Here is a 27,828-nt window from a genome sequence, read left to right as displayed (position 1 = left end):
ATCCCTTGAAAAATGGAAAAATTCTTAAACAATTTAGAGGATGATTAGAAAATATGAATACGGTTTGAATATGTCCAAATATGATGCGGTATAGACCTGCCGCATAGCCGCACGAATATATGGAATGAATTGGGAAACCTTCGTCCATCAGAAGCCCCTGAGATGTGTCCAATCAAGAGAATCGCATGATGAATGACCTCAGCACACACTCCCCATCAATCTTCGCACACACACAATTGTCTGCCTCCCCCGAAGCAGCCCCCGGTTGATATTTGGCTTGGGATATTCTTTGATATTTGGCGACTCTCGTCTTGGGGCTTTTTTTGTTGTTTGTTTGTCCCTTTCGCTTGCGTGCTTAGAGCATCTCAAAGTCGAACATTTCTTTTTCGGTTTGGCAGCACACGAAATATCTTGGTGGCAAGCGCGAATTTTTACGACTATTTTCGCTGGGAGTAAGACTCGAAATTGGAATCGGATTCGGACTCGGACATGGAGCTGTAGCTGGGACTGGAGGCTGGAGGCTGGGACCTGGTCAGAAGAGAGTTCAACCCAAGTGGAGGGCAGCAGCAGCAGCACCACCAGTGGGGCTGAGTTTTTATTTTATTTGGTCGCGAGCCCATTGAAAAAAAGCTCGTCAAACCAGTCGCCGCCGCCGTTGTTTTTGCTCTTGCTTTTCCTAGGCCTGGCCTGGGCAAACTGGCCCCCGTTGATGACTTTTTACATAGCCGTTGGCCCGAAGAGTGAGAGGGAGACGAGCGCTACGCTACGCTACGCTGGGGATGGCTGGGCCAAAAGATACCAAGAGATACGAGATACTCGGCACAAGAGCGGACCCAGGCCCAGGCGGACACCCGACTCTCAGTCCGACTCTACTAACAGACAAAACACACGTATCTAAACTTGTTTGAAACGTGTTACATTTTAAGAGCGTTCGCCGCAAGCGGCAAGTGGCAATAATCCTTTCAAACTTGACAGCGTTGCCATGATGTTCGGCAACATGGGGGCAAAGGGCCTCAGTCGCAGTCGCAGTCGCAGTCGCCGTCGCACTCCCCTAGTGGGAGTGGCACATTGACTGAGTTTTTTTTTTAGTGCCACACATGGGCACATACATATGTATTTGTACATGCATGCATTCAAGTATCTATGTATCCGGGGGATCGCTATATGCTATATGCTGGCTGTCATTCGTTTTGGTTTTTCAGACATTTTGATTGCCGGTTTTGGGCTGCTTTTGTTGCCATCATTTCCCCCCTACCCTCTGTTGGGCCTTCGCCGTCGCCATTTTCCTCTACACACAAACAAATACAATAGTCCTTTTACCCAAATCCCACACAAAATAAAACAAATCCTAAACGAAAGGCTGCTGCCATCGGGGGGCTGTCGAAGACTGGGATACCCTGGAAGATCGAGGTTTCACTCGAAAACGTTCATAGCATTGCTGTAAAAATGTCCCATAAGTGAAAGGAGAGCATTCTCTTTGAAATTCAGGAGAAAAGAGCGTTTCTGGGAGGAGATATCGATGTGGCGTGAATATAACTACGGCCGGAGGTATCAAAGAATATCGGAAGCATCGGAAGAATATTCCAATGATCGAAAAAATCATTTGTTTGCTTTCAGACCAGTCCGCTTTCTGAATTTGGGAACAAAAAGAGATTTCAGGGATTCTCTTCGTCGGTTGTCGAAGAACCCATCTCATATCAATGGAAGCTATAGGTGCTGATAATAGAACTGTGTTATTAGAGATAAAAAAATGGACTAGCAATGAAGTAATACCTGAAAAATCATTATCATATCTTTCGCAGTAGAAAAGTCTCTCGTACAAAATACATATCCCTTCTACCTATCGTTTCATAGCCCTTTTTCTTTTCCGAACTTTTCCGAACTCCTTGCTAAAAGAGTCCTTTAGGGACCTTTTGGGCCCTGGCAAATATCTGATCACAATCGCAATACTCTCCCGTGAAAGATAGGGTATAATAAAGATTGGAGTACAAAAAAAGTGAAATTGATATTTTCGCACAAATTGCCGTTAACAAGGATGGTCGTAGGGTATGGGGGAATGAAAAAGGGGGCTGGGCCAGGGGGAGGGGCAACCTAGGCAACGTAAAACGAAATATTTCCCTGTCAAAATTTGGTTGAAAATGTTCTGCAGCGGCAGAGGGAGAAAAAATCAAAATAAATGAGAGAGAAATAAAATAAAAGCGTTTTCGCGGAGAGGTGCAAACGGAGAGGAAATTGTTTACCGTGGTTCCAGAATGATGTAATTTCGCGTGTTCGTGCAATTCAATTTCCTGCCGGCGGAAGCCCGCATGTCGCTCCGCGCTCTCCGACCCATCGGAGAAGTCAAACATTCGTTCACCCATCATAGAAGTACCCATCCCCCACATCTCCAGAGCTCTAGAGCTCCGGAGCTCCATCTCCAGCCCCAGGTATAACAAAGTACTGTCCAAAAATCGTTTGGAAATTCCAAATCACTTTTTTTTGTGTTTGTGCCTCTTCCGAACTTTAATTGTGCCCCCCCCCAGACCCGAGCACCAGGCAAAAGCTGAGCTGCGGGAAATGGAATATATATATTGTCGTATATTCAATTTGGTGAAAATCTGCCATCTAAACAGTTTATCCGTTTTAGACAGCCTCCTCGTTCATGGCATTGGTAGGAGTCAATGAAAATCTCTTCTTATGGCACTCTTTGTACAGAGGATAGAGTAGAATAAATGTTCTTTGGGGTTCCTTAGCTTAGGTAATCCCTTCGTCATACTTTTAGGGGATTATATGCGGAGTATATTAAATATTAATGAGGGATTTTTGCAAGAACTGTGAGGAAAGAGGAAAGAAAAAATGATAAAGGTTCTTTAGAGATAACGGTACATATTTTACCGTCATATAATTACAGTTGAGAATAAAATAAACAAAAAAAAACAAATAAAATTTAATTTAAAAACATACACCCAGGGAAAAGAGCACTTAAATTTAATTATTTAAAATTCAAAAACGTACACCAATAATGTTTTCATGGTTAAATTAAATATATTTCCTCTCAATTTAATATGAAAAATGTATATCATAAACACTTTTCAAAACATTTATTCTTAAATTCAATTTTAAAAATCCAATATTTAGTTGAAATATGGCTGTGTTTCTGAAAGCATTTCTTCCTATACAGAGGTTATTTTTGTGGAACAGAATACTTAATGAATTTTATAAAATTGTGTGCAACTTTTAAAGGCTTTTCTGCCTCACCCCCAAAAAAAAATCGAAGCAAAGTGTATGCAAAACTTCGTTGAATAGAAATTGTGAAAAATATTTGCCATATTTCGCATAAATAAATTATATTCAAAAGACGACCGTCCGACCCCCGGTCAGGGCCTGCCGCCTGCTGGCAAGAGCCCTGGCTTTCGGGGGGGCAGGGAGGGGAGGGGGCATTGCCTATATTAACAATAATTCCTTTGTGCCCCGGGCATCTTGCCAAAAAGTTGTGTGGCTGCCTCCTGCCACACAGCAGGCGACGAACGTTTTGTGGCCAATTTCCCGTACCCAAAGGCCCGACCGACCGGCCGGCCGGCCGACCCCTAACGATGCTTTTTGTGTGTTCTGTGACCCATTGTCCAAGTCGAAGTCAACTTAAATCGGACGGACACAGGGCCTACTATGCGCTCGCTCTCTCTCTCTCTGCTCGTATGACGTTTTGTCTGGGAGTTTTTAAATTCAAAAGTTTTTCAAATTGAAATTGCCTCTCGAACCTCGAAACCCGAAACCTTTCGAATGGCAGCAACCGGCGGCGGCAGGAGTACAAGTGAACCTCTGCCTCTGATTGAACCGGTTCGAAAGATTCTCAAATGGCTGCTCGTTTGGTCTCTGAGCAGCGACCAGAAGCTGCGAGAGGCCGAGAAGGAGCTGCTCGAACATCTGGTCACACCGTGCCAGAAATTTTACGTGGACATTGGCGGTGTGGTGGGCAAATCGGACAGGATCTGGACACTGGCCATGAGCACCGAGGACCGCAAGCATGTGCCACTGGTGGCATTGCACGGCCGCGGCTCGGGGCTGGGCTCGTGGCTGCTCAACCTGGATGTCCTGGCCAGCCAGCGGCCGGTCTATGCCATTGACATGCTCGGCTTCGGCCGGAGCTCTCGTCCCATGTTCTCGGCCAAGGCGGACATATGCGACATGCAGATGGTGCTGGCTCTGGAGGGGTGGCGTGAGCAGATGAACCTGCCGCAGATGATACTCTTGGGGCACTGTCTCGGCTCCTTTGTGGCGGTCTCTTATGCCCTGGCCTATCCGGACCGTGTGAAACACCTCATCCTGGCCGAGCCCTGGGGCTTCAAGGAGACTCCCTCGCAGGCCCTGGGGCTGCTCAATAAAATCTCTTTCCTTCTCAATCCCTATTGGATCCTCCGGAGTGTGGGACCCCTGGCCAGCATTCTATTGAACTACACAGAGCCCCAGCCGCATCTCAAGGAACGGTACCGGGAGCTTTTGGAAGACAAGCTAGATCACTATCTGGAGCAGTGTAAGGCAGCCACGCCCAGCGGAGAGTTAGCCTTCCAGACACTGGCCCAGGGAGACGTCTCCAGCCACATCAGGCGGCACTGGCATAGCAAATCGCTGATGGAACGTACCCACGAATTGCCCGCCCACCTCGGTTTTTCCTTCATCGGTGGAGCCCAGTCCCCGATGCACTCGCACCCCCATTTGGCCATCGTCAAAGGATCGGGCCATTATGTGCACCTGGAACAGCCGGAGGAGTTCAATCAGCATGTCCTCAACATTTGCCACACCATTGATGACTGAAGCTAAGCCCAACACACAGTTTTCGGAATAAATTTTAGTGTAAAATCCATCAAAGAAGATCCCATAAAAGAACGCTTATTGAAGTTGCTGCCGCTGTCTGTTGTAGATGTAGTAGTAGCCGCCATTGAAGCGGAGAGTGGCCACATCATAGGATCCCGTCGCTCCACCGAATGCGTCGCCTGGTACGCGTGCTGCCGGGGACGTCAAGTTGAGGGTGCGATAAAAGAAGGCCGTCAGGAAGCTGGCACTCACAACGAAGGCCACAAAGAAGCCCAGACAGAAGATGCAGTCCTTGTTGATCTGCAGACACAGGCAGAAGGCGGCCCCAAAGTCCCCCAAGGCTCGCACAATGCGGGCGCCCAAGGACGGTGGCCCCTGTTCCGCCGCCGCCGCCGCCGCATTCCCACGATTATTGTTCGATCGGATCTGTATGGTGTGGTGGGTGCGTTCGCAGGGAGCCCGGGTGTCTGGCTGGTTACGCGGCGGCGCTGTCGGTATGGCGAGGCGGCGGGGCGGTCGTGTGACCACCGTCTGCGTGCCCAGCTCACAGATCTCTGGTATCTGAATGATCACCGCCGTACCAGAGTCCACCGTGAGTGTAACGGGCTCTGGATCGAGGCATTCTTCATCCTCGCGCCGCACCTTCTCCTCGATTACGTCCAGACGGATCGTAAAGTTATCGAGCATATCGATGAGGTGATTCAGGCGACCTTGAGACCTTCCCGACTCCGGCTTTTGTCCTTCTTTAGTGCCCTGTTGGCTGGTGCTGGGCATCTCATCTAGAGGGCAGGAGGCTTCTGGCTCTTTTTTGACATCGGGCGAGACATCTGTTTCGGTGGAACCCACAGTGGCATCTTTCAGTTGTACCACCGGAATGTCAACCGCAGCCGGTGGCACCTCATTCTTTGCGGCTGCATCCTCCAGCTGGACTACAGGACAACTGGTCTCTGCTTGGGGGCTCCCTTCTGTCTCCGAGGACGCCTCTCGTACAACTTTTTTCGTCGTCGCTCTCTGCGGGTCCATATTATTTTGGAAATTATAAATTTTGAAGGGCTCTGTACTCTGCCAAGTCTCTGAGCTCGGAGTTTTATTCCGTGTGACAGCTGTCAGAAAACAAATCCACTTACGTTTTGCCGGAATAATGTCGACTCTAGTATTGTAAAACCCCCATTTCGAACTCTTCTAAATTCCATCTTTGAACGTTATCTACTACATGGCGTGCAGAGAGCCGGAAGAGGCCGCTATCGTCGTTGATCATCTTATTAGCGATCTGGTCCTTGAGGCAGTGACAGATTCTGCCCTCCAAAAATTACCCTCACCGTGCGGTTCCTCCACCTGTCAGCGTCTCTTCGACATTTTGGGCTTTCAGCCGTACAGGGACGAGAGCGATGTCGAAGTTTGTGTCTATGGCGAGGACGATAAGAGCAGCCTCGAAGCGGTCATGGCTCCCAGCTCCCGTACGCTCATGAACAGCAGTCTCATATCGAATGTCGACCGCATTGCCAATTGGCATAGTTGGGTCACCGAGGCCCTGGCAGAAGGTAAGTGATTGTATCTCTTCCAAGGGGTTGAAGCAGGGACTCTCGCCCACTCTCTCTCACTCTTTGTCTCACTCCCAGTGCGGCTTAGAAGTTACGAATAACGAAGAGAGCACATTGAGTTTTTCTAGGAAACTGTTGAAATCTGTAAGGAAGCTAATGGAAACTTGTTGCTTCTTCCTAAGGGAGAATATCTCAGCCTGTACGGCTTGTCCGTTACATTTTTTACTCTTTGTCACACTTTTGGGACCACCAGCTCCCCTAGGGCTTTGTTACTTTACTGCTAAGCCACACTGCGAGAGAGAAAACGTGTAAGAGAGTGAGACAAGTTCTAGCAGTCATATATATAATGATCTAAGAAACATTCCCTGATTCCACAGAGCATACCGAGGACGATCTAACAATCTATATCAAGAATGAAGCCCTGAGGTCTTGTAGCAGGGCCGTGCAAACGGAACAGCCGCGTCTGGCCGGCTCCGATACCGGCCTGAAAAGCCAAGGCGAACGGATCTTCCTGCCCATGCCCTGCGAGCAGACGCGTCAAACGATATTCATCGATACCGTGTCGCCGCCCGTGCCGAACGTGACGGCGCGTCCTCCCTTGGCCGATCGCTTCTGCTACATGTTGACCGATTTCGCATCGGCACTCTACTGCAGTCTCGCCATTATGTGTTGTTGCACCCCCACTATGTTGCGATAATTGACCCCCCATGATACATAAATCGATCCTGAATTTAATCAAACGCTGCGAAAAAATCATTTAACTGGGAGGCTCAATCGCACCGTTGTCCAAGAATTTTCTGTAGTGGGCCAGCAACAGATAGAGGCACCAAATGCACAGCAAAATAAACAGGACGTAGGGAAAGTTTTCGCCGATCATGAAAAGGCAGCCGATAAAAGCGTCCACGGCATTCAACAGGACTTTCAAGAGCCTCTGGTGTAGGGGCGCCCGTTGCATGTCTGTGGCCGATGCCACCGACTCCACCTCGATGTGGATGGTATGCTGCTGGATCTGGCTGGGCTTTTCCTTGGTGGCCACGGACACTCCCTCTTCCACCGATTTGGGGCCGTTCTTCTGTTGCTCCAACAGAGACCAGGACGTCTGAATGCTCACCTCGCAGGTGGCCGCCTGAATGGTGCGTTCCGACACGGTTCCGCCTGAAAGTCTCTCGTTTTGATCTTGGGGGGGAAAAGAGGTTACAGATTAGTGATCATTGGGGGATGGCTTCCTCACTTGTACCATGGCTTGGAACACGCTTTAATGGATTCGAGACCACGACCTGATGTTTCTGTTCTCCGTCCACCATCTTTGTGTAGCCCTCGAAGAGGTTTAGCAGTTCCGAAAAGCGTTTGTTGATTTGTTTGTGGCTTAACTGGACCTGGACCAGGTAATGGGATATACTGTTGTCCGGCGCCTGTTCAGCTCCGTTCTGGGATCCCCCACTTGGGTCCTCTGATGTAGTCTCAGGTCGTGGCAATACGGCGGAGCCTCCATCCCCATGTGTCTCATCCTGGGGCTGCAGCATCCTGCTGATGTTTGGTGTGAGTGTTTTTGCCTTATATGAAGTGTTCAGGTGAATTTTATTTTGTGTCATTCCCAAAATGTGTGTGTCTGAATTTTACACAAAAAAGGGCTGCCTGCTGCTTTATGTATCTACTTGCCACTCGGTGGTGCACTGTCTGCCATTGAGCTTCGTTGGCTAGTGGATAATTTTTGCGCTAAATTAAGCAATTTCCTGCCATGTCTGGGTCGGAAGCAGCCTCTTCTGGGTCTTATCGTGGCCACTCCACTGTCCGTCCGTCCACTGACACTTCAGGCTCTCTCCCTCTCTCTCTCTCCCTCTGCCGTCCATGGATTTTCTGTCTAATATGACAATTATAACGGTCTAGTGCACTAATTCTATTTTGCATAAATGCATTTTTGAAGCCGAATCAAACGAAAGGGTCATCGGGGGGTGGGCCCACAGATTAAGTCTTCACACAGCAGGTGCATCTGTATGTATGTGCTTTGGGCTGTGAATTGTCATGTGACAGCACACGACGGCAGACCTATTTGTCAGATGAGTATTAAGGGAAAACCCAAGAGGAAAATAAATGGAGGATATCTGATGATCCAGCTTCGATAATAGCATGGATGCAGCACATAACAATCTCTGGCAGAAGGGGCCCCCTATCTGTTCCTATTATTACTAAAAAAACAACACAGTGAGGATTCAAATCGATCAAAAACTGTCTGCGTAACATTTCTGAACTAAAGAGTCTCCCAGGCTCTTAGGAGACTATCTGCATATTAAAGGACATACTACATACGATTATGATATATAAGGTCATATATGGCCCCGCCAGCATCAAAAACCCTTACGCATTTATTCGAATACCTCCAAAATCAAAAGAATACAGAAAATTCAAAACTTTTCAGCGCTAAAAATTAAAAAAAAACTCCTAAAACCTTATGTATTTTTGTTTAAGAACCGTCTTAGCCGCATTCATTCAAGTGAGGCCTCACCACGCGGCACCACCCGAAGGGAGCCGAACTCGAGAGCTCTCAGCCGGTGCGAATAGTTTATTTTCTGTGTCCATTTCTTTATGGGAAATTTGCACAGCGGCTGAGCATCATTTAAAGATTAATGTATGTTAAGATAGTGAGATTTATTACTATAGCCAGTCGAAGGCTGTGACTTCCAGTCGATGTCAGTTGAAGACGTTTAAGACTAAGATCAATCATATTTGCATAAGCTGACTAGCCGAATATCCAACGAAGCTTAGAACAGGAGCGATTGAGAGCGCGTGAGATCAAGGACGCGTGTGATCGATAGAGATAGAGCGCGATGCTGCTGCCGAAAGTGCAAGAACAAAAGAACGGCACAGCTAGCGTGCTACTGCCATGTGCTTCGTATATTTCGGTGCATTGGGCAGGGCAATAAGCTATACAGATATACAGATACAGATATACTTTAAGCTGCGGTACTAGCCATGATCTATGTAGATTTACTTGCTGGAGCATACAAGTTCTTCATTCTGTGGAGGTGAAATTCCTTAATACATTTTTCTAATTAATGTTCCATCATTGAAGAATCGTTAATGCAAAATTGCTACCAAAAACTTCTCTTGATATGCAAACATAATAAATTAATGAAAACTTTTGCTCTTTCCGCCAACCCCCATAAACTATCATTTTATTTTCTGATATTCTTTTTGTATTTTTTTTCAACCGCAATTTCCGTTCAATTCAAAAAAAAAAAAGCTGTCTCCGTGGTATATTTCATAATTTGTTCGAGGGAAACTTTTCGATGAAACTCCATTAAAGCAGAGACATAATAAATTCATGGAATATCTGGAATTCGAGAACACTCCTTCGGGAGGAAGACTACGCACATTTGTCCACCAGCTGGCGGGGAGGGATGGGGTGGGGAAACTTTTGTCGATGTCGTTGTCTGTCCTAAGTCCTCCGGCCTTTGGCGTCCTGCGTCCAGTGTGCGCACCTGCTACTCAGGGGTTGTCCCGTTCGGATGCATCTTCTGCCACTGATGCTGCTTCTGGGGGCCATTGTTATCATTTAAAAGGCTTAAGTGCGCCAAAGATTTATATTTATATTTGAAAGGGAAGCAGCAAAGGAACAAAAACCAACATCGCATCCGTCCATGCAACGAGAAAATAAGATAAACCAACACTTTATTGATTTTCCTCTCGCATGTGATGCCGCTCTCTCTCTGTGTGTGCGAATGCTGTTGCCAGGCATGGCCTGGGGTCCCTTTTCCCGTATTGCCGCAGTTTTGTCGCCTGTCCAAAAAAAAAAAAAAAAAACACAGTAAAAGAAGAAAAGTCGGTGGGGGGGGGGGAAAGGACCGCAGGGAAGAGCCCCAACGCCTGCGCTTGATTCATCTGCCAGCTGATTGGTGTTTGTGCGGAAGCGTTGGAGCAGAACAACTGTGTGGGATTGAGTGGCCGCCATCCGCCATCCGTTCCATCCATCATCATCCTCATCCTCACCCTTCAGTTTACCCTTTGGCTGTATGTTAAAGCTAAATTGTGTTGCCGGCTTTTAGGGGTGTTCCCCTGTGCTCCCCTCCTACATCCATCATAGGACATGCGTAGCATCTGCAATCATCATCTGGCTTTTGTAGGAATCAATCTTCAGGTGCTTATATTTGTACATAAATATATTTTCTATAATTTATAATCGTTTTCGTGGCCAGAATTAATTTAGATCTAAGCCTTCTTCTGGACTTCTCACTCGCTGTTGCATTTTATTTTGGCAATCAGCCTGATTATGCCCGGCCCCATTCTGTAGAATTTATGAGGTGTTGCTGATTATTCTCTCGGTGGCACAGGACACCCCAAAAAACTGCAACTGGCCAAACAAATGGAGTAGGCGTCTAACCGTTGCCAAAACTCACGAGACTCCGCCTCGCGCCTCGCGCCTCGTGGCATCAGCTAGTAAATAATATTTGTTTAGATATATTTTTGCCTTAATGCTTGTTTGTTTCCTATTACTCTGGGCCGGCTCGTTTATCATCCTCTGGGCCAGCTTAACTGCAGTGCTGCGGATGCTGCAAAAGGAGCCAAAGGACTTGCGAGTCCAGGCACAGCATGCATTCAATTAGCGCCTGGCAAAGAATTTGGATTTTCATCATGCCTTTTTATCATTTAGCCCATAACTTCTCAGCCATCTTCTGCCGCAACTTGTGCTATTTATCATCATAATCATGGCCTACGATTTGTTGCAGCTTACATTGGACAATAATCATGGCCTAGGATTTTTCACACTTTAGATTGGAAATCCCAATCGTAATTGGAAATTTTGTGATGGTCATTCGAGGGACAATACTGATTCATTTGCTAAAGACCAGCCATGAACTTTAGCACTAGTTTATCTTATCGGAAATTGTTCTCTGTTTGTTTCATTCCAAACGAATGTGTCCGTTCGCTTAGGGGAAATTTGTATAGACCATAGGAGCATTTGAAACTTTATGAAACTAGAGGAAATCGTAAAATACTGACCCTTCACTAATTTCGAATCGTTTTTATAGTTATCGTTTCATTCCATCGTTCCATTCCGCTAGTTGTTCTTGTGTAGCGTAGTTCCGAGAGTCAAAGGAGTTGTTTCAAGCGTTCCCAAGCCTATCCCTTTTATTGTTATCGTTTCATTCCATCGTTCCATTCCGCTAGTTCTTCTAGAGTGAATGGAGGTACTGTAGTTCCGAAAGTCAATCGAGTTGGTTTAAAAGAACCAATTCTTCAGGCGATTCCAAGGAAGATTAAAGGCCTCTGCTGGTCCCATAGTAAAGTGTCTGGTCATTGCTGGCCACTCTCTGCTCCAGTAGTTCCTCCAGTTAGGAAATCTGGATAATTCCAATAGATCTGTGAAATAAATGTGCCAACTTTCTATCGAAAAAAGCTAATTCTAGTCTGTTTAGATTAGTTAGTGGCTCTGTTACAAATTCTATCCAATTTCGTATAGTATTCAGGTATATTATGGGTCCTCTATTCCATTCAGCTCTATGTACATAGAAGATGTCGCATGTCACAGTCGCTTACACCTGCCAAAGTCCTCAAAGCGTTGTCAAAACGTTTGCCACTCTTGTCTATGGCAAAAGGTAAGTGAAATTTCCGGGTGAATCCTCCCCAAGGTCTCATGGCTCTTATGCCTCTCATGCCTCTCGTGCCTCTCGTGCCTCCCATGCCTGCCTTGTGTGGCAATCAGTGGCCGGGTAGACTCTTACCTGGCCACTTTGGGCGCCTAGACCTGGGCTCTTGTGCCCAGACCTCCCCGCTGGTTAGTTGACATTTAATGGCATTTGACACTCTCCACGGCGTGTCCGCAAGACAGGAGCAAAAACATCACAAGCAAATACAAAATAGAGCTAAAAAAAATACCGAGAAAGGAGAGAATAGAATATCCGTAATGGAAATATTGCTAAGAAAATCAATAGAAAATGGTAAAGGAGACATCAGCAGCAGCAGCAGAGGCACCAGGCACCCGGCACCAGGCACCAGGCAGGATGGAGCCGGTCGAGCACTTGCCTAATGAAGTTGTTGCCTAAAGAAGGGACAACAGCATCGAAGGGGTAGGGAAAACAGAATAGCAGGAAGAACCACTACTCGGGGAGCACATCCCGTGAGCAGGAGTCCTGGACAACAGCAATAACAACATCAATGCACTTAATGCTCTTGTTTGCTTAACTTTATTTGATGTCCTTGCCTTGCTTATTTTTCCCCCCTCCCCCTACTCTCTTGCCTCATGCACGGAAAAGGATACTTTCGCTATGACATCCACTATGGCCGGGGTGGTAAGATATGATAAAAATTTAGGGAACATTTCAAACAATTTCTTTGCTGCGAACACTTTTTCCATGCAGTTTCGCATAAAATTTTAGAAACCAGATCTGCAAATTCCCTTTGTATTGCTAAGCTGCTCTGTGAGAGAGAGAAGCAGTCATGGGAAGTAGTTTTCTGCAAATTTTCTTCAAGAAAATAGATCCTGGCAGTGTATTTGAATTTAGGTAATATTCCCATCTCTCATTCGGTATTCTTTGGCTGCGTTTTCTATTTGTTTTTCTAGCGACGACTACATATATGGTGTTTACGCAGAAGTCAGTAGCAGGAGCAGTCCTGCCAGCACATGTTGACCACTTAGACTCGCAGCAACAACAACAACAACGACAGCAACAACGACAGCAATAGCAAAAGAAAACAGGGGCAAAAAACGAGAGGAAAAAGCGACACCAATTTTCTGGTCTCGAGTGTAATGCATTTAGCGATGGTCGAGCAAAATGTACATTGTCCGATACGGCCGGCCCCCTGTCATGCCTGGGTACCGGATACTTTTGCTTATTTTGCGGTCAAATTAATACCGCTGCAGGAGGCATGGGGCATGGGGCATGCAGGAGGCATAAGGCAGAAGGCTGCGGGCAGCAGGCTGTGGCAGGATGTCTGAAACTCGTTCACGTTGCATGTATTTTTAATTAATTGCGTGCCTCCTGCCCCTCGGCCGCCCTCTTTCCAGAGGCACCAGATGGGTAGCAGGAGTCGAGTCGAGTTGATTTGAGTCGACCCGACCATTGCATGCCATGTCCTCCCATGTGGCCAGAGCCTGCTCGCTCAAGTCCCTGTTCCTTGCGGTCCTTGTGGTCCTTGTAGTCCTCGTAGTCCTTGTGTGTGTGTCTGATCCTCATACCTTAATAGGTTTATGTCCACCTTTTTTTTCGTGTGCCATTACGGAAAGGATGAAACAGAAATTAATCCTTGCCACAGACTTTTGATATCAATTCTTTTGGGGGGACACGAAATTATAAATTATTTAACATTGGACATGTTCAAAATGGCATCGTTTGCAGGTGGAGTGTATCCAGTTACATATAATCCAATAAATACTTTGAAATATTACAGATTTTATATTGAAAAAGAGTAGAGCTGATCAAAATATTTTGAATCATGCTAAGAATATGATTTCAAATGGATTTCAGTAGAATATTTGCGTTTTAGTCACTCAAGAGGACTTATATATGAAGAATATGGCACTGCCAACGAAAAAGTGTCCTGAAACTGGAGGATATGACATGAAAACTCACTCTTGACTGCTCAGCTACTCTGTAAGAGAGTGCGGAGATTGTTCTCTTCGCTCAAGGCTTTTGCAAACAAAAAGTAAACACTTTTCTGGATCTATTAGAATACCGTTATTCCCTTGGGTGTATAGGGCATATCATAGTCGTATCGTTTCATTCATATTTCGACTTGTTGGACTTTCCGTCTGGCCTGAATCTGACCGCAAGCCAGAGCCGCCGCCGTCACCAGCAGCGCTACATCATTTGCGGTTAATTGTAATTAAAGTTCAACGGTATGCTCCAACGCACACATGCCCCAACGCATCAGCACAGAACAGCACACCACACCACACCACACCACCCTCTCTGCCCCACCCTCTCTGCCCCACCGTATACACATCCACATCCTGTGTGCGAGACGACCCAGCAATCGGTGTTCATTATGTCATAAGTAAGGCAAACATTTTGATACGATTCGATACGCTTCAGACACCGTGCCAGAGACATATTCGAGTGTAGTATTCGAGTACACAGCATTTGCTCGAGTATATTGTCAGTGTCAGTACAAGCGAGTTATTTCGGCAAACAAAATTCTCCGAGACGTTAATTTAATACCAATTACCGCCCGCAACTATAACCGTAACTATGCCGGAAACAAAAACCAATACGATCCCCAGTCCCAGTGATGGACGCGACAACGTCGAGGATGGAATGGCGGCCGCCAATCGACTGGTGGAAAGCCCCAACCATCCGGCGACGCCAACCAACAGTCGCCGCCAGCCACGTAGCCGTCTGCCGCAGGGACGACGAGAAGTCACCGACTTCACGGCCAGCCAGGAAGTGAAGCTAAAGGCCGGCAACATGCGCATGGCCAAGATCCAGATCAGTCTGGCCAATCTGCGCACCGAAATGGAGGAGACGAACAAGCAGCTGCGCAACCTCTGCAAAACCATCAAGGTCGACGTGGACGCCGAGTAGGGTCATGCGAAGGGTCATCTTCTGTTAGCCAATGAAATTATCTGTTGAAAAGTTGTTAATGTTTGAGATAGATGTTTGAAAAATTGGTTGTTGTATCCAAATTTGAAGTCCATGAAATACTAATGTATCTAATTCTTAAAAATAATACAACGGATTGGCAAGAATCTTTGAAAGTCTACTTTTAAGTGTAAAATTTTGTAAATAGTGAACACTTTTGGTATTTTTAGTACTTTAAAGTTAAAATAAATCAGTAATTATTCTAAAGTTGCATCTATCGAAAGCATTAAATGGCGATTTTTAGGAATATAAATACACTACGCTCCATAGAGCCCCAATTGCACGTATCTGTGATAATAATTAAATGAGGATAATGAGGATCTCGCACGAGTAGATCTATTGGTAGATGTTTAAATAATACACAGTGCAATTAAAATTAAACCTTATGAATTTTCTTTTCTCCAGACCAACTTCAGCTTGTAGACCTCCTTGAGTAGCTCTTATTTATTTTTAAATTTTAATTCCACTGTTTCGTAAGTCGAAAACACTTCTAAAAGTAATTTTGGCATGGATATTTTCCATAGAACTAACACTCCTTCACTTGCTATGAAAATAAAAGCTGGCAGCTATGAAACTAAAAATTGGTTGCCATGAAACTTTTAAAGCTGGAGGCTATGTAAATAAAAACACGGAAACTACGCAGTGAATCGTCTCAGCGGAGTGGTAGCTCAATGTTTTTGTTGTTGTTGCTGAGAGAGCAATTAGGAGGTATTTCATACTAGGAGAGCAATGGAAAGAATGAGAGCTTGATGAAATTATACAAGGTGGTCCGCACCCGCAACGCGCTCTCTTTTCGGGTCGTATTTTGCACAGTACAACAGCAAACCTTGTTCCTCTCTCTCAAAGCGCACTCAGTACTGCTGAGAGTAAAATAAGACCCGAAAGAGAGAGATAGCGGACCACCTTGTATAATTTCATCATGAATGAAAGTGTGTGCAGTGTCGGAGAGAAGAAAATCTCATAGATTGTAGATCAAACACACAAAAAGAGTAGCCACCCTGTCCAGGGTGTCCATCTGCGACATACGTATACAACAAGAAAGCTCTCTAATTTACATAAATGAAAAAAAAAACAAGGAAATCCCATTTTTTAATATTACCTTTCTTTTGCTTTTCAGGCGGTGCTTTGGCAATCGTATTACCGAAAGAGCATCCAACAAAAAGCATTCGTCTGCTGTTCCCAGAACCAACAAAGAGAGAGAGACAGGTATGTGTACGAGTATATTGTATACAAAAGTTGCATTCATATGTTAATACCTATAAGTTCCTGCCTCATTCTGTGCCCATGTGCCCTCACCGCTCTCGTATTCTTACCTCCAAATTCCTTTCGAGCATGAGGGAGCTTTTGGGCGGAGAAGCCGGCGTGATGGCTTGATTTAAATTAAAAATTTATTGCATATTTTTTTGCGCCACCCCCCCACATTGTATATTGCTTCTGCATGTATGTCTGTGTGTGTGTGTGTGTGTATGATGGAAAAAATATATATTTCCATGTGTGTGTGTGTGTATAAATTAAATTTGTGTGCGCCGGCGAACGCGCCCAGGGCCAACAACCGGCAACATGCATGAACATGCCATGAACTCAAATTTCCAACGTCAACGGGTTAAGGATGTGTCCTGGTCGGAGGCACAGGTATATGGTGGTAGCGAAGGGGAAGGGACAGAGGCTAAGGAGCCCCGCGGTGGGTGCTCTGTCGAGTCAAGTCGAGTAGAGTCGAGTAGAGTCGAGGGTCTGGCGGTCTGGCACTTCAGCAACCGTTTTGATTACTCGCATGTTTTCGCGTGCAACTAAATTAGCGCACGTGTAATCAAGTTCTGTTCGTTGCAAAATACAAAAAACCCAGCGAAAAAAATACGAAGAAAATTTACATTGAAGCTTGTATAAAGTCTTTCCTCTTTCTACCCATCCATTAGCCCCGCCCCTGCTCGTGCTGAAGGGATTCATATTTTTTGGGGTTTGTTGTCAACAGAATGTTCAAAGTAAAGTAATTCGTGAGCTCGTGTATTCCTTATTTTGTAAGCTAAAAATGGGGGTAAATTTGCTGGTACAACACCATCAATCATATCATAAAATATTAAACATAATGAGTGGGAAACTTTGTGTTACCTTATGCACCTCTTCATGGCACATAATACTCGTAGTTCCAGGCGCCGATTATCGTAAATAGTGACGCTTACAATAGGTATCCACGGAGTGCCTTATACTCTATACTATAGAGGGGACTATACTATATTTGGGAAGACATCTACCGGTAGAATCCGCTAGGAGGAACCCGCTCGCAAAGAACCCCCTTTTATATTGACATCTTACTCATATCGGCGCGAGCGAGTGAAGCGAGTGATCCGGGGGTTGGCGCACGACCAAAGCCAGTGTGCTGGCGGTTTTCCTCCTAGTCTTCCATATTCTTCCAACACACTCTTACTATGTGTTCATGCTAGTTATTTTATTCAAATTATTTTATATGAAAATCCAGCAATATTGATCGTATATGTACTCTATATGATCTCCATTCAACGGCCCGATTTTCGACGAGTAACGCGACCATGTAGAATTAATTGAAACACCTTCTTTTTGTGTAATTTGAGAGTGCAGTCCGATACGAAGTTGATTTCGGGCACATAGCTTGGGATCACCCTTGTATCGATTGTATAGTCCTTGATATAAAATGGTGTATTCTGGAACGATAATATCAAGAAGGGTATATATTTGATGATAGTCCGAAATTCAGCGGCAAACCTTTTTAAAAGGACAATGAAAGGGGAAATTGGAAGCACGTCGTAGCTCATCGGCAATCATTTTCATCAAATAATTCGAATATATTGATTCCAAAGCATCGCAATAATTAATTTCCAAGGTAGTATAGTTGGATACCGTTGAGCCACGCTTTATGCCGAATATATATGTTCCATTGATGCCATTCAGAGTGTTGGCCAAGGTGAATTCTACGGAGAATGAGCTTGAGATTTGGGATGTTCGATCCAAACGACAGCTGACATTTTGCATTAGTCCAGGCATGTGATTGACGCACTCCATCTTGGTGAAGTAGGCATCCATCTAGTGATACGAGAAAATGATTTTCAAACACTTGCAGACCTGATGTGTATCTGATATCCACCTTTGCCCGAACATTGCCTGTCAGGATTGTCCAAATAAACAGTGTAATCACTCTTAGCCGCCAGCCAACTTTCATTTCAATGGATCCCTTAGACTGAACTGATACACATTCTCCCAAAATATACCTCATGCCCAACCTTTTGTGATTCCAAGTTCTATAACAAATTGACTTTTAATTTAGTTTTAAACGCACAAAATTTAAAAAAAAAATACATTTTAATTACTGTCTTCATTAGTTGATCCAGCGTTTGTGGCTCTACCTATTTTATGCCCATATTACATGGGGTTTCCAATGGAATGAATGAACTTATTCACAATTAAAACTGCTTGCTGTCATGGCAGATGGCGACGTTTGTATTCGTTTTTACGAGTAAGCCCCCATAAGCCGTGTATCGCAATCCACGAACAATCCCTGTGTCCCCAGGCTGATAAGAGCTGTGTACTTTATTTTGTGGGTAAATTAATATATGATATCATGACCATAGCTGATAAAACACACATCTGCTGCACTCCTATTATGTATTGTATGGACGATAAAAAAGATAGCTAGAACTGATGGTTATCTAAGATTTTTATGTGGGGTGTAAATCAGTATGTAATAAAACTTTACGGCCTGAAGAAACTTGTTAAGCAGTGGCTGGACTTTCAAGTGGACCAAGCGATTTCAGGCGGAAATTCAGACCACCTCCCGAGGAGCACTCCTGCATGACGCGCGATAAGAAAGAATGCAATTTAGATATCTGTAGACACTCACACATGCGGTTGATCAATTTTGACTTTATTTGTCGACGGTCTATTACGTTCTTGGAATAAATCTTCCACGAGTTACGGTACGCGCACCGATTCCGTCGTTGTGCAAGTACTCAACCACAGATCGGAATGAGCCAAACGGCACAAAACTGGGAAATTCCTCTTCATCCACATACATTTTTTCCATCGTATAGTTAAAGTTCTGCAGGAGGTGATTACTTCAATTATTTTCATCGAAAACATAGCCACCTACAGCTCACCGCTTTAAAGGGACAGCTCAGGTTCGAATGCTTTTTGAGACCCTTTGCGTACATGCTAAACAAGCGATTTCTGTGACGATCTCCGAGGAAGAGACAGGCGTCCACTTGAACATCGTATAGTCTCATTTTCTTACTATTCTCCTTCGCAAAATCCAATGTGGCATGGGCACCCACCCAGTCTACGGTACGCTTCAACACCATCTGAGAGTCAACGTAGCTCCGATTGTTGATCTGGGAGATTTGAAACTCGAACGTTTCGATAAAGTCTGGGTCACACGACGACACGATGATCTCATCGAGGACAAAGCGAAAATTACGCTCTGTCCGCACATCCTTTGACATGGAGAGTAGAAAGAACCAGCAGATCCAAAACACAGTGCCCATGGCTAAGGGTAGGAATGTACTCGTGAGGTGCTTGCTATATATCTGTATTTATTTGTAAATTCAGGCGCCCATGAGATCATTATTCATATGGTCGTCTGGCGTCCATTTGAATAAATGCATGAATTAAAAAAGTCTGAAAATGTATTTAATATTAATTGAATATTTATTTTATTTTGTTTTTACAAAAAGCATTTGTGTATTATTATAAATGAGAGCAGACTGCAGAGTCAACAAAATGGTTGGCTGGTTCCCCTGCCTCGCACGCTCTCCTCCCCCTAGCGGAGGTCATACACCCAGAGAAAAGAGTCCTGACATCTTAATATTCAATATTATTTTGTAAATTTAAAATCTGTCCATCAAAGGACAATATTTACATGTTCATATCATACATTAACTGAGAATATATTTATATGAAAAAATATATATATATTATATTTAATATTTAAAATAAGTATATTTCATATTTCAATTGAATATTTTCTCATTTATGTTAAATATATTTCCTACAAATTGAATACATTATATTCTATGCAAAAATTTTTTATATTTTAGATAAAAAAGGCTCCGTATTAAAAAGACTTTTTGATACACTTATGATTAAATCAAACAGAATTTTATTTAATTTCATTTTATATATTTAAAAACTGAATACATATTTACTTTTAATATATGTTTATTTTTTTTTTTCTAAGTGTATGTATGAATGTATTTTTCATTTGGAAGGAAAAATTGATACGAAGTTCAGGCATACTACTCGTCAATTGTATATAGAATTAAGATAAATCATCAGAATATACAGGTACATATAGAAACTAAATTTGTATATATCCTAGTGTCGCGTTCCGTGTGCCGTGACAAGTGCACTCATTCCTTGATTGGTTTATAGCTCGAAATGAGCCTTACGGTAAGAAAAACGGAAGCTCCTGCTCATCAAAGAACATTTTGCTCAGCGTAGAAGTAAACTTCTGCAAAAGCTGATGGTATAATTAGATTTAAGATTCCAGCTTTTTAGCACTTACCGCTTCGATCGGACAGCCTAGATTGGAGTGTTTCCTAATATCTTTTGCGTAAATGTTTAACAATCGAATCTCAGCTCCAGTTCCCAGCAATAAACAAGCCTCAAGTTGTATATTCTACTTGATACTTGACTTTCTGTTTGTTTGGCTTTCAAAACTGTAGAGTATGACGTACAATCAACTCCTTGAGATTATGCGTGAATAACAAATGAGCGTCGACGAAGCTCCGATTATTCATTTGGGACAGTTGACACTCGAGTTTTTCACGCTGATCTCAACAAAAACAAAACCACAGTTTCGTTCCTCTATTCTGCCAACAGATCCAACACTGATGTATTATACAGATTAAAGAGCTCATTGGAGTAAAAAATCATTTAAATATTTATATAATTAGTTGATTGGATGGCTTGATATTTTTGGGGGAATTACGTTTGCATTTGTGCCATTTAGTAAAAACACTGGTCCCACATGGGTCGTAAATTGTTTGCCCGATATTCAAAGATGAAATGGGTAGGACAGGGGTATCTACAGGTAAGTGTTGAGGCCCGTGTGCCTTCATTCAGACTCTACATAATGCAGAAGGCTCTCGAAAACCATTATTTGTGGAGACAAGGTAAAACTGGCGTACTTTTAATGTGGAATCCATTTTAAAGGTAAGAAATCCTTTTCCACAGATTGTATTTGGCATTTATTATGAAACTTTTCGTTCAGCATCGGAACTCAAAGTCTGGGTACAATTTTTCCGCGGATTTTGATACGCGCACTCAATTTCTGTTTGGTTGAGTATTCGATCAGGGCCCGAAAGACGCCCAGCGGTATGAAGGAGGGTAATTCCTGTTCATCGAAATAAAGTTGCTTAAACGTGTAGGTAAAGTTCTGCAGAAAGCGTTTGGAATAACAATGGAAATAGTTGTTTAAAATATTGTTATCTGACACCACTCACCGCTTTAAAGGGGCAACTCAGGTTGGAATAATTTCTTAGGGCCTTGGCGTAGATGTTAAACAATCGATTCTTATGGGACACATCGAGGAAGAGACACGCATCCAATCGTACATCGTATAGCCTCATTTTTGTATTGCTGCTTTTCCAAAAATCCAGAGCGGTACGTGCAGACATATCCTTAAAATTACGTTTGAATATTATTTGGGCATCTACGTAGCTCCGATTATTCCTCTGGGACAACTGAACCTCCAACTTTTCCATCAAGTCCGGATCTCGGTCCGACACGATGATGTCATCGAGAACTAGACGAAAGTTGCGGGGCTCTGTCCTCACGCCATTTATTATGAGAAACCAGCAGACCCAAAGCACAGCGATCATGGCTGATGTTAAGAACAGAATGCTAATTGTGTCCGCATTAACTCTCTCCTGTGATGTGCAATTGCAGGGCCACAAGATCGTTTGTTATTAGGAAGTAATCTACTGAAGCCCGTCCAATTGATTCAACAATTAGATACACTAGTATTTTCATATAAATGGTTTTATAATTAGTCAATTTTCTGCTTCCAAATTTCGATTGATTTATCAAAGAAATGGCAGGTATACATTTGTATACCCTTGCAGAGAGCTTATTTAAAAAGAGAGCTACTAAAAAATGTACGCTGCAGAAGATCTCTCACTCTCTCTCTCAGTGTGGCTTAGCAGTAAATGGTAAACATGTCGCTGGCGGAGCGAGTGATATGCCTCAGAGAAATAAAAGAAATATATATTCTATACTCTCGTTTTTTAATCGGCTACATTTCTATTGCATAACATGAATGGTTTTATATTAAAATATACATTTATTTCCAATGTTGAATCTAGTTCTTGGCCGTAAATTTCCCGGACGTAACGATGCGCAAACCCAATTGTTGCTGGGTAAAGTATTCGGTAATCGTACGGAATGTACCAACAGGAATAAACGATGGTAGATCCTGTGTCTCCACTTGCCAATTGGTAAACGTGTAGCTGTAGTTCTGTGATAAACAAATATTAATCCAATATGAATCACACTTTTGAATGACGTTTACTCACCGCCTTGAAGGGACAAATGAGATTGGCTTTCGTATGCTTTTTAAAGCTTTTAACGTAAATGTTGAACAGCCGATTCTTGTGGGCAGTTCGCAGCAGGAGACATGCATCCAGTCGAACGTCGTAAATCTTCATTTTCTGATTGTTTGGCTTCCAAAAATCCATGGCAGTACGTACACTCATCTCGGAGACATTTCGCTTGAGCATAAACCCACCGTTCACGTAGCTCCGATTGTCGATGTGGAACAGCTCGCACTCGACCTTTTCAAACAAATCTGGCATCCAGTACTTTATGACGAATTCGTCAAAGTAGACTGACATTTCCCCAGAAATGACTGGCTTCATGAGGCTGATGACCGATGAGCTGATGATGATCCAAAACAAAGTGTTCATGGCTAACGCTTATGCTGTAATGCTCGTTTAACCCAACAAAGTCATCTGAAAAACGTATTATTTTTATAATTATTTATTTATTCTATTAGTCGATAGATAGTTATTTATATAGAATGATTAGATGATTGGAATTATCCAAGCGGAATGATACATAGGGACAATGTTGGTTCTGAGACAGATGTATCAGAATATTGGAGGCAGATAAATATAAAATTAAACAAAAGTAGGTCATTCGGTGAAAATATGAACACAACTAGCAGTCTTGGTAACTCTCGTTCTCTCCATGTTTTCCCCAAATGCAAGCCGTACCCCCGAAACGAACTCTATCTGGAAGCGAGGCGTGGCCTGAGCTATAAAACTCCCGAAATATATGTATAATAGAGAGAAAATGGAAACAGCTAGTGCCCCAGCTAAGAATTTCCAATGCTGCCCAGCCAAGCTGTAAATTTTCACATTACTTAAGCGCTTTCATCAATTTCGTATTAAAAAGTTTTCATTCTTTTGTCTTTGGTCCAAACAGAGAACAGACAACAGACGCCAAAAGGAAATTCCGAATTTGTTTTTTCATAAATTTCAACAGAACGCATTACATTTTGTGATTCGGAAAATAAATAAGGAAAGAAGGCCTAATTTATAAGACCAAATTATTAGGAAAAAAACCTGCATTCAAAATGTATATAATTCTCAATATATCATAATCAAAACCATTGCGCGACGTGTTTCTAAGTTCTTGATACCGTCGATAAAACTATTGATTTTGCATCTCTCCAGAAAGTCGGTTGAGACTCGCTCTATGTCTGTCTATTTATGGCCTTATCATTATTTAAGTAAATGCAAGAGGCCTCGTTTCAGTCTGCAATTCCCCTCTGGGATCCACTATGTCTCCAGGTCCTGCAAATGATCTGGCAGTTCAACCCAGTTCCCAGAGGAAGTCTCTCCTCCACCTAAAGTGTTCCGCAGTAGAGAAGATCATCCTTCTCCCCTGTCCTTGATGACAAATAGCATCCTCTGCTAGCAACTGACAACCCAACTTATTAGATTGATGAAAGGCTCAAGTCTTCTTATAATTAATGCACATATGTATGTGCAGAGTTCAGTTAGTAGTCTTTGGTAGTATTTCAAACTCGAGATTTAAGCGAACATCTCACTTGGTTTTTTTCCAGTTTATTGAGTTGACAGCAATCAGCAAACAGTCATGCCAGCAAACTGTTGGGGCTAGGACTTGGTAATCATTGTATATAGTGACATCAGGCCCTACTCAATCGTCCATTCAGTTGCATGTGAGCCAGAGGCTTTGACTGGTGCTGAAAAACGAGCTGCATGCGGAAGATGCATTGCGGTAGGAGTTCGGGCAGGACTTTTTCGTTCAAATAGGCGCGGGTCAGGGTGTAGTTGAAGTTCTGTTGAAGAGTTCGTAATGCAGAAACTTGAATACATATCCCGAAGGTTAACTTACCGCCTTAATGGGACATGCGGGTCTCGTATTGACAAATGAGGCATAACTGTTGTAGAATACTCTGACAAATCGATTCTTGTACCCATTACTGATCATTTGACAGACATTCAATTTGACATCGAAGAGCCGCACCTCCGGCAGTCGAGGACGACTGATGTTCATTGATGACCGCATCGTGATTTCGTTTACTGTTTTGTTGAAAATCAAGTGTCCTGATAGATAGCTGCGGTTCTGCTCCTGCTCGACGTAGGCACTTTGAGAGACGATTATCGCGGGATCATCGACAGCGAAGCTGAACAGATCCACCTGCAGCACATAGGAGGCAAGGCAGCAGCCGAAATATCCCCCGACAGCGAGAAGATATAGACGAAGAAGCACCATCTGTTCCACTTGATAACTGGCTGGCTGCACTGACAGAACTACGATTAAAATGGAGGGGACCGTGCGACTCCATTGTGCCTGGCAATTATCCGCTGCGATGGCGGAGGCAGGCCCTAATGGCTTTTTAAATGGTGTCGTCTGGTCCAAATTGCCACAATCTCTCAATATGTCAACAATACGTATTCATACTCGTGTACTCGTATACATACATTCATAATTTCTGCCAGCTTGTTTTTGTACATTTTTTTTTGGGTCTTTGAGGCGCTTTCAAAAAATACATTCGTATGCACTAAAGTAAAATGAAAATGTTTCACGTGTGGCAGGATTGAGAGTTGAGAAAGCGGCTAAGTACATACAAATGAAAAACCTAGAAGAGAAATGAAAACGAGTAAAAAGGGAAAAGAAAGCAAAAGGAAATGGTATATCTATGAGGGTACTGACGGTGATTGTACCCTGTTTTCTGAGATTGGAAACTACAATATGGAGGATGGATAGTGCCCCGCTTCGTACGACTAATAACTAAAATACAAAGTATAATACTTAAATAGAACTCAAAGACTGAAAAAAGATTAAATGATGTTCAAAAGAGAACACCTTTAAAACTCTTATGTAGAGTACTATTGTGTCTAGTATACCTTATGGCATACCCCTTCTAAAGTACAGAAAACGCAACCCAAAGGATGTCAACAGAAATGTTAATAACACCAGTGCACCGCCAACGCAATCGCCATTGCCTTTGCCTTTGCCTTTGCCTTTGCCAAGTGCTGCTCCCAGCCAGGATGGGGATGGGGAACGCAGCTGTGAATAAGGATAAGGATAAGGATGAGTAGGAGCTGAGTATGAGGATGTGCCTGGTGGCTGGTGCCTGGTGCCCACTGAGGCAAAAACAGTGGCCGTAAAACAGAAAATGCAAAGCGCAGCAGCCGCAGCAGCCAGTAAAGTGAAGAAGCAGCCCGTCTGAGGCCCAGTCGAGTGTAGTTCAAACATCACACCTACCGTTGAGCGCGTCTACCGTCTGGGATCTGGGATCTGGAGGGTCTAGAGTCTCGTCTGCAGATGGAGCTGTGGTCCATATTATGTAAACATTTGCAGGGTTTCAATTTTTTTTTGTAGCCTGTCTTCTTCCTGCCCCTCCTCTTTGATTCACACTGGGGCTGTGCCGTGGGGGCCACAATTTGTTTTGTAGCCGGCTTTTGTCGGATTCCCCGGGCTCCAACGCACTCAATCGAATACGTGTGGAGGTTTTAGCCCGACAAGTCAGAGATGAACTGTTTTTGCCTTTAATTCTTGGTGGAATTTTGCGCCAGTGGAAACAGTCGAATCAACAACTTGATGAAATATTAATTCGATTGAATGGATTATTTTGAAAAAGTGAAAAACAAACTAATTTTCGCATTTTCAAATAGCAATTTCCCTAAGTGACCAATTTGTTTGAATGCAATTAAAACAACCGAGGACTCGTACGAGTAGGTCCACCGCCTTTCCGACATTTCCATTTGCATGACAAAGTCGTTGGTTCTTCTAACGCGTTAACCATCGTACTGAAAACTTTTGTTGCGTTGCACTTTAAATATACATATCGCCATATATGTTATGCAAATTTGTGCAATTTTCATTCATTCGCCCCCTCCGCCCCGCCCGCCACATGCGGATTGAGAAAAGCAGAGCAGGCAGCCCTAATTAGGCTTTTGTGAGCGTGTGAGGGCTCATTTCATATGCAAATTGCAGTCGATTGGTTTCGCATTACATAATTAATAATTCAATGAGAATGCATGTCAATCACACGCACGAGTACAGCCGCAGCCACAGCCACACCCGCACCCACACCCATGTAGTAACGAGGAGACGGCAGAGACCACCACTTAGAGGACCTGGCAAATTGTGGTTCTGTGGTTCTCATACACCGAATAGTTTTACCAACTGCTGGGTGTGAATATTCACAAGTACGGGCTACTCGGAGCACCTCTTGCCGCAGTTTCCATGGGTCTACTGAATTATTACTGGACCTACCATAACATTTTCCATACCTTGGGGGTATACTTAAAGCTATTTCAGTATATGGCACATTTGCAATAGTTTCGACAGGTCAGGACAGAGGTATACTTATGGAAATTGCTGCCTTTCTGCACAAGAATAGGTCATCCCGGTGTCCTGCCAGCGTATATAATATGTACTTGTAATATGTGTATTTGTCCCACAAGTACGTTTCCGATCCAAACTGAGTGAATGATCCATCAGTTTGGTAGCTATTTGTGTCCCCAATTTGTTGACTTCTCCTCAAAATAAAACCTACACGTATACAATGGTCTTTGGAATCTGGAAATTGTGTGTGGGCGCATCTATAAATAGGGGCGCAGCCTCAAGGCCTATTATTTTTTGTGCAATCAATAAATTTTACAGTCGAGTGCACAGGTGCTGCCGCATTTGGTAGGCAGTGGAGGGGCAACAGCTGAACAGCCTTATGGCTCTCTGGAATGGCATGGGAAGATGTGGCACCGACTCCTCCTGCAATCCTTTAATTTGTTTCATTTGTGATTTCGTTTAAGCCACGAATTTTCGGCTGCTTCTTAAGCATATTACAGAAGTTGCACCGCGCCTCTCCCCCTAGATCTCAAGTGGCCCCCTCATGTCAGCAAACACTCGTTAAAAATCACTTAAAATTCCATCATCATAAATTTGTCAAAAATTGCACACTCGTTCGCTTCACGATGTGCGCTCGAAGCTCGAAGCTGGAAGCTCAGAGCGGCAGCCTTAAAGTGTCGACATTAATGCCGTCTTTTGTCTACTATCCACAGTTCCGTTTCCCCAACCCCCAGGGGGGTTGTGGTATATGTTTTTCTCTTCAACTTCATTTTCCGCAGACGAATGTCTTAGTTTGCCAAAGTGTTTCTGTGGAAAATCGTCATTTACGAAATGCCATTCCAAGGTCACAGAGAACTTTATTTCGTTGTTTTTAGCACATGTTTCACAACAATTTTTGTTCCACTTGTTCGGTCATTGGAACTTCAAGATACTGTCAAATGAATCAATCGTGACTCAATCTTTAATTTCTAGCGTCACTTCTGACTTTCTTTATCACTAAACTGTCGTAATAAAAACTTTATAGATAGGAGAAATCAAAAATCTGAGTACATAAGCTCATAATTACTTACTTT

At 43.7% G+C, this 27,828-nt stretch overlaps 11 protein-coding genes across 12 annotated transcripts in view; 4 read left to right on the top strand and 7 right to left on the bottom strand.

Moving 5' to 3' along the window:
* B4 (imaginal disc development protein B4) overlaps window positions 1–27,828 on the top strand; it is a 50,027-nt gene that overhangs the window by 1,246 nt on the left and 20,953 nt on the right. The window lies entirely within an intron of this gene.
* On the top strand, window positions 3,760–4,791 carry LOC6903426 (1-acylglycerol-3-phosphate O-acyltransferase ABHD5-like). The gene has a single exon (XM_002132269.2). The coding sequence runs from the start codon at window positions 3,760–3,762 to the stop codon at window positions 4,789–4,791; it is 1,032 nt and encodes a 343-aa protein (XP_002132305.2).
* LOC6899232 (uncharacterized) lies at window positions 4,808–5,899 on the bottom strand. Its single transcript, XM_002136255.3, has one exon. The coding sequence runs from the start codon at window positions 5,812–5,814 to the stop codon at window positions 4,867–4,869; it is 948 nt and encodes a 315-aa protein (XP_002136291.2). The 5' UTR covers window positions 5,815–5,899; the 3' UTR covers window positions 4,808–4,866.
* LOC4817867 (uncharacterized) lies at window positions 5,896–7,072 on the top strand. Its single transcript, XM_001357279.4, has 2 exons — window positions 5,896–6,332; window positions 6,710–7,072. Exons 1-2 carry the CDS (start codon window positions 6,005–6,007, stop codon window positions 7,027–7,029), a joined length of 648 nt encoding a protein of 215 aa, XP_001357315.2. The 5' UTR covers window positions 5,896–6,004; the 3' UTR covers window positions 7,030–7,072.
* On the bottom strand, window positions 7,043–7,954 carry LOC6903428 (uncharacterized). 2 transcript variants are annotated; one of them, XM_002132271.3, is made up of 2 exons: window positions 7,564–7,954; window positions 7,043–7,508 (listed from the first exon to the last, which is right to left on the bottom strand). In XM_002132271.3, exons 1-2 carry the CDS (start codon window positions 7,922–7,924, stop codon window positions 7,090–7,092), a joined length of 780 nt encoding a protein of 259 aa, XP_002132307.3. In that variant the 5' UTR covers window positions 7,925–7,954; the 3' UTR covers window positions 7,043–7,089. The 2 variants fall into 2 exon arrangements, with proteins under 2 accessions (XP_002132307.3, XP_033236966.1); XM_033381075.1 differs by having other exon boundaries at window positions 7,570–7,953.
* LOC6899288 (uncharacterized) lies at window positions 14,326–15,017 on the top strand. The gene has a single exon (XM_002136202.3). It carries the CDS (start codon window positions 14,519–14,521, stop codon window positions 14,849–14,851), a length of 333 nt encoding a protein of 110 aa, XP_002136238.2. The 5' UTR covers window positions 14,326–14,518; the 3' UTR covers window positions 14,852–15,017.
* LOC6903429 (uncharacterized) lies at window positions 17,387–18,677 on the bottom strand. The gene is made up of 2 exons (XM_002132272.3): window positions 17,645–18,677; window positions 17,387–17,583 (listed from the first exon to the last, which is right to left on the bottom strand). Exons 1-2 carry the CDS (start codon window positions 17,960–17,962, stop codon window positions 17,419–17,421), a joined length of 483 nt encoding a protein of 160 aa, XP_002132308.3. The 5' UTR covers window positions 17,963–18,677; the 3' UTR covers window positions 17,387–17,418.
* Window positions 18,701–19,457, bottom strand: LOC6903430 (uncharacterized). The gene is made up of 2 exons (XM_002132273.3): window positions 19,033–19,457; window positions 18,701–18,974 (listed from the first exon to the last, which is right to left on the bottom strand). The coding sequence occupies exons 1-2, from the start codon at window positions 19,414–19,416 to the stop codon at window positions 18,819–18,821; spliced, it is 540 nt and encodes a 179-aa protein (XP_002132309.2). The 5' UTR covers window positions 19,417–19,457; the 3' UTR covers window positions 18,701–18,818.
* On the bottom strand, window positions 21,153–21,783 carry LOC6903431 (uncharacterized). The gene is made up of 2 exons (XM_002132274.3): window positions 21,376–21,783; window positions 21,153–21,308 (listed from the first exon to the last, which is right to left on the bottom strand). Exons 1-2 carry the CDS (start codon window positions 21,751–21,753, stop codon window positions 21,153–21,155), a joined length of 534 nt encoding a protein of 177 aa, XP_002132310.3. The 5' UTR covers window positions 21,754–21,783.
* On the bottom strand, window positions 22,140–24,057 carry LOC6903432 (uncharacterized). The gene is made up of 3 exons (XM_002132275.3): window positions 23,985–24,057; window positions 22,447–22,881; window positions 22,140–22,388 (listed from the first exon to the last, which is right to left on the bottom strand). The coding sequence occupies exons 2-3, from the start codon at window positions 22,834–22,836 to the stop codon at window positions 22,233–22,235; spliced, it is 546 nt and encodes a 181-aa protein (XP_002132311.2). The 5' UTR covers window positions 22,837–22,881; window positions 23,985–24,057; the 3' UTR covers window positions 22,140–22,232.
* On the bottom strand, window positions 24,030–25,033 carry LOC6903433 (uncharacterized). The gene is made up of 2 exons (XM_002132276.3): window positions 24,293–25,033; window positions 24,030–24,236 (listed from the first exon to the last, which is right to left on the bottom strand). Exons 1-2 carry the CDS (start codon window positions 24,671–24,673, stop codon window positions 24,084–24,086), a joined length of 534 nt encoding a protein of 177 aa, XP_002132312.2. The 5' UTR covers window positions 24,674–25,033; the 3' UTR covers window positions 24,030–24,083.

The sequence above is a fragment of the Drosophila pseudoobscura genome, chromosome 4, assembly GCF_009870125.1.
Source record: "Drosophila pseudoobscura strain MV-25-SWS-2005 chromosome 4, UCI_Dpse_MV25, whole genome shotgun sequence".
NCBI lineage: Eukaryota > Metazoa > Arthropoda > Insecta > Diptera > Drosophilidae > Drosophila > Drosophila pseudoobscura.
The sequence above is the reverse complement of the archived record's forward strand: the minus strand, read 5'-3'. Positions and strand labels throughout refer to the sequence as shown.

Bases quoted from the DNA above. Each gene is read 5' to 3' on its own strand.
- LOC4817867 (XM_001357279.4), top strand. From the start codon at position 6,005: ATGGCGTGCAGAGAGCCGGAAGAGGCCGCTATCGTCGTTGATCATCTT. The intron at 6,333-6,709 runs GTAAGTGATTGT...CTGATTCCACAG, and splicing joins CACCGAGGCCCTGGCAGAAG to AGCATACCGAGGACGATCTA.
- LOC6903431 (XM_002132274.3), bottom strand. From the start codon at position 21,753: ATGATCGCTGTGCTTTGGGTCTGCTGGTTTCTCATAATAAATGGCGTG. The intron at 21,309-21,375 runs GTGAGTGGTGTC...CGCTTTCTGCAG, and splicing joins TGAGTTGCCCCTTTAAAGCG to AACTTTACCTACACGTTTAA.
- LOC6903429 (XM_002132272.3), bottom strand. From the start codon at position 17,962: ATGGATGCCTACTTCACCAAGATGGAGTGCGTCAATCACATGCCTGGA. The intron at 17,584-17,644 runs GTTTGCCGCTGA...TTATCGTTCCAG, and splicing joins TTCATTGTCCTTTTAAAAAG to AATACACCATTTTATATCAA.
- LOC6903433 (XM_002132276.3), bottom strand. From the start codon at position 24,673: ATGGTGCTTCTTCGTCTATATCTTCTCGCTGTCGGGGGATATTTCGGC. The intron at 24,237-24,292 runs GTAAGTTAACCT...ACTCTTCAACAG, and splicing joins CCGCATGTCCCATTAAGGCG to AACTTCAACTACACCCTGAC.
- LOC6903426 (XM_002132269.2), top strand. From the start codon at position 3,760: ATGGCAGCAACCGGCGGCGGCAGGAGTACAAGTGAACCTCTGCCTCTG.
- LOC6903430 (XM_002132273.3), bottom strand. From the start codon at position 19,416: ATGGGCACTGTGTTTTGGATCTGCTGGTTCTTTCTACTCTCCATGTCA. The intron at 18,975-19,032 runs GTGAGCTGTAGG...CACCTCCTGCAG, and splicing joins TGAGCTGTCCCTTTAAAGCG to AACTTTAACTATACGATGGA.
- LOC6903432 (XM_002132275.3), bottom strand. From the start codon at position 22,836: ATGAACACTTTGTTTTGGATCATCATCAGCTCATCGGTCATCAGCCTC. The intron at 22,389-22,446 runs GTGAGTAAACGT...TGTTTATCACAG, and splicing joins TCATTTGTCCCTTCAAGGCG to AACTACAGCTACACGTTTAC.
- LOC6899232 (XM_002136255.3), bottom strand. From the start codon at position 5,814: ATGGACCCGCAGAGAGCGACGACGAAAAAAGTTGTACGAGAGGCGTCC.
- LOC6899288 (XM_002136202.3), top strand. From the start codon at position 14,519: ATGCCGGAAACAAAAACCAATACGATCCCCAGTCCCAGTGATGGACGC.
- LOC6903428 (XM_002132271.3), bottom strand. From the start codon at position 7,924: ATGACACAAAATAAAATTCACCTGAACACTTCATATAAGGCAAAAACA. The intron at 7,509-7,563 runs GTGAGGAAGCCA...TTCCCCCCCAAG, and splicing joins TGTTCCAAGCCATGGTACAA to ATCAAAACGAGAGACTTTCA.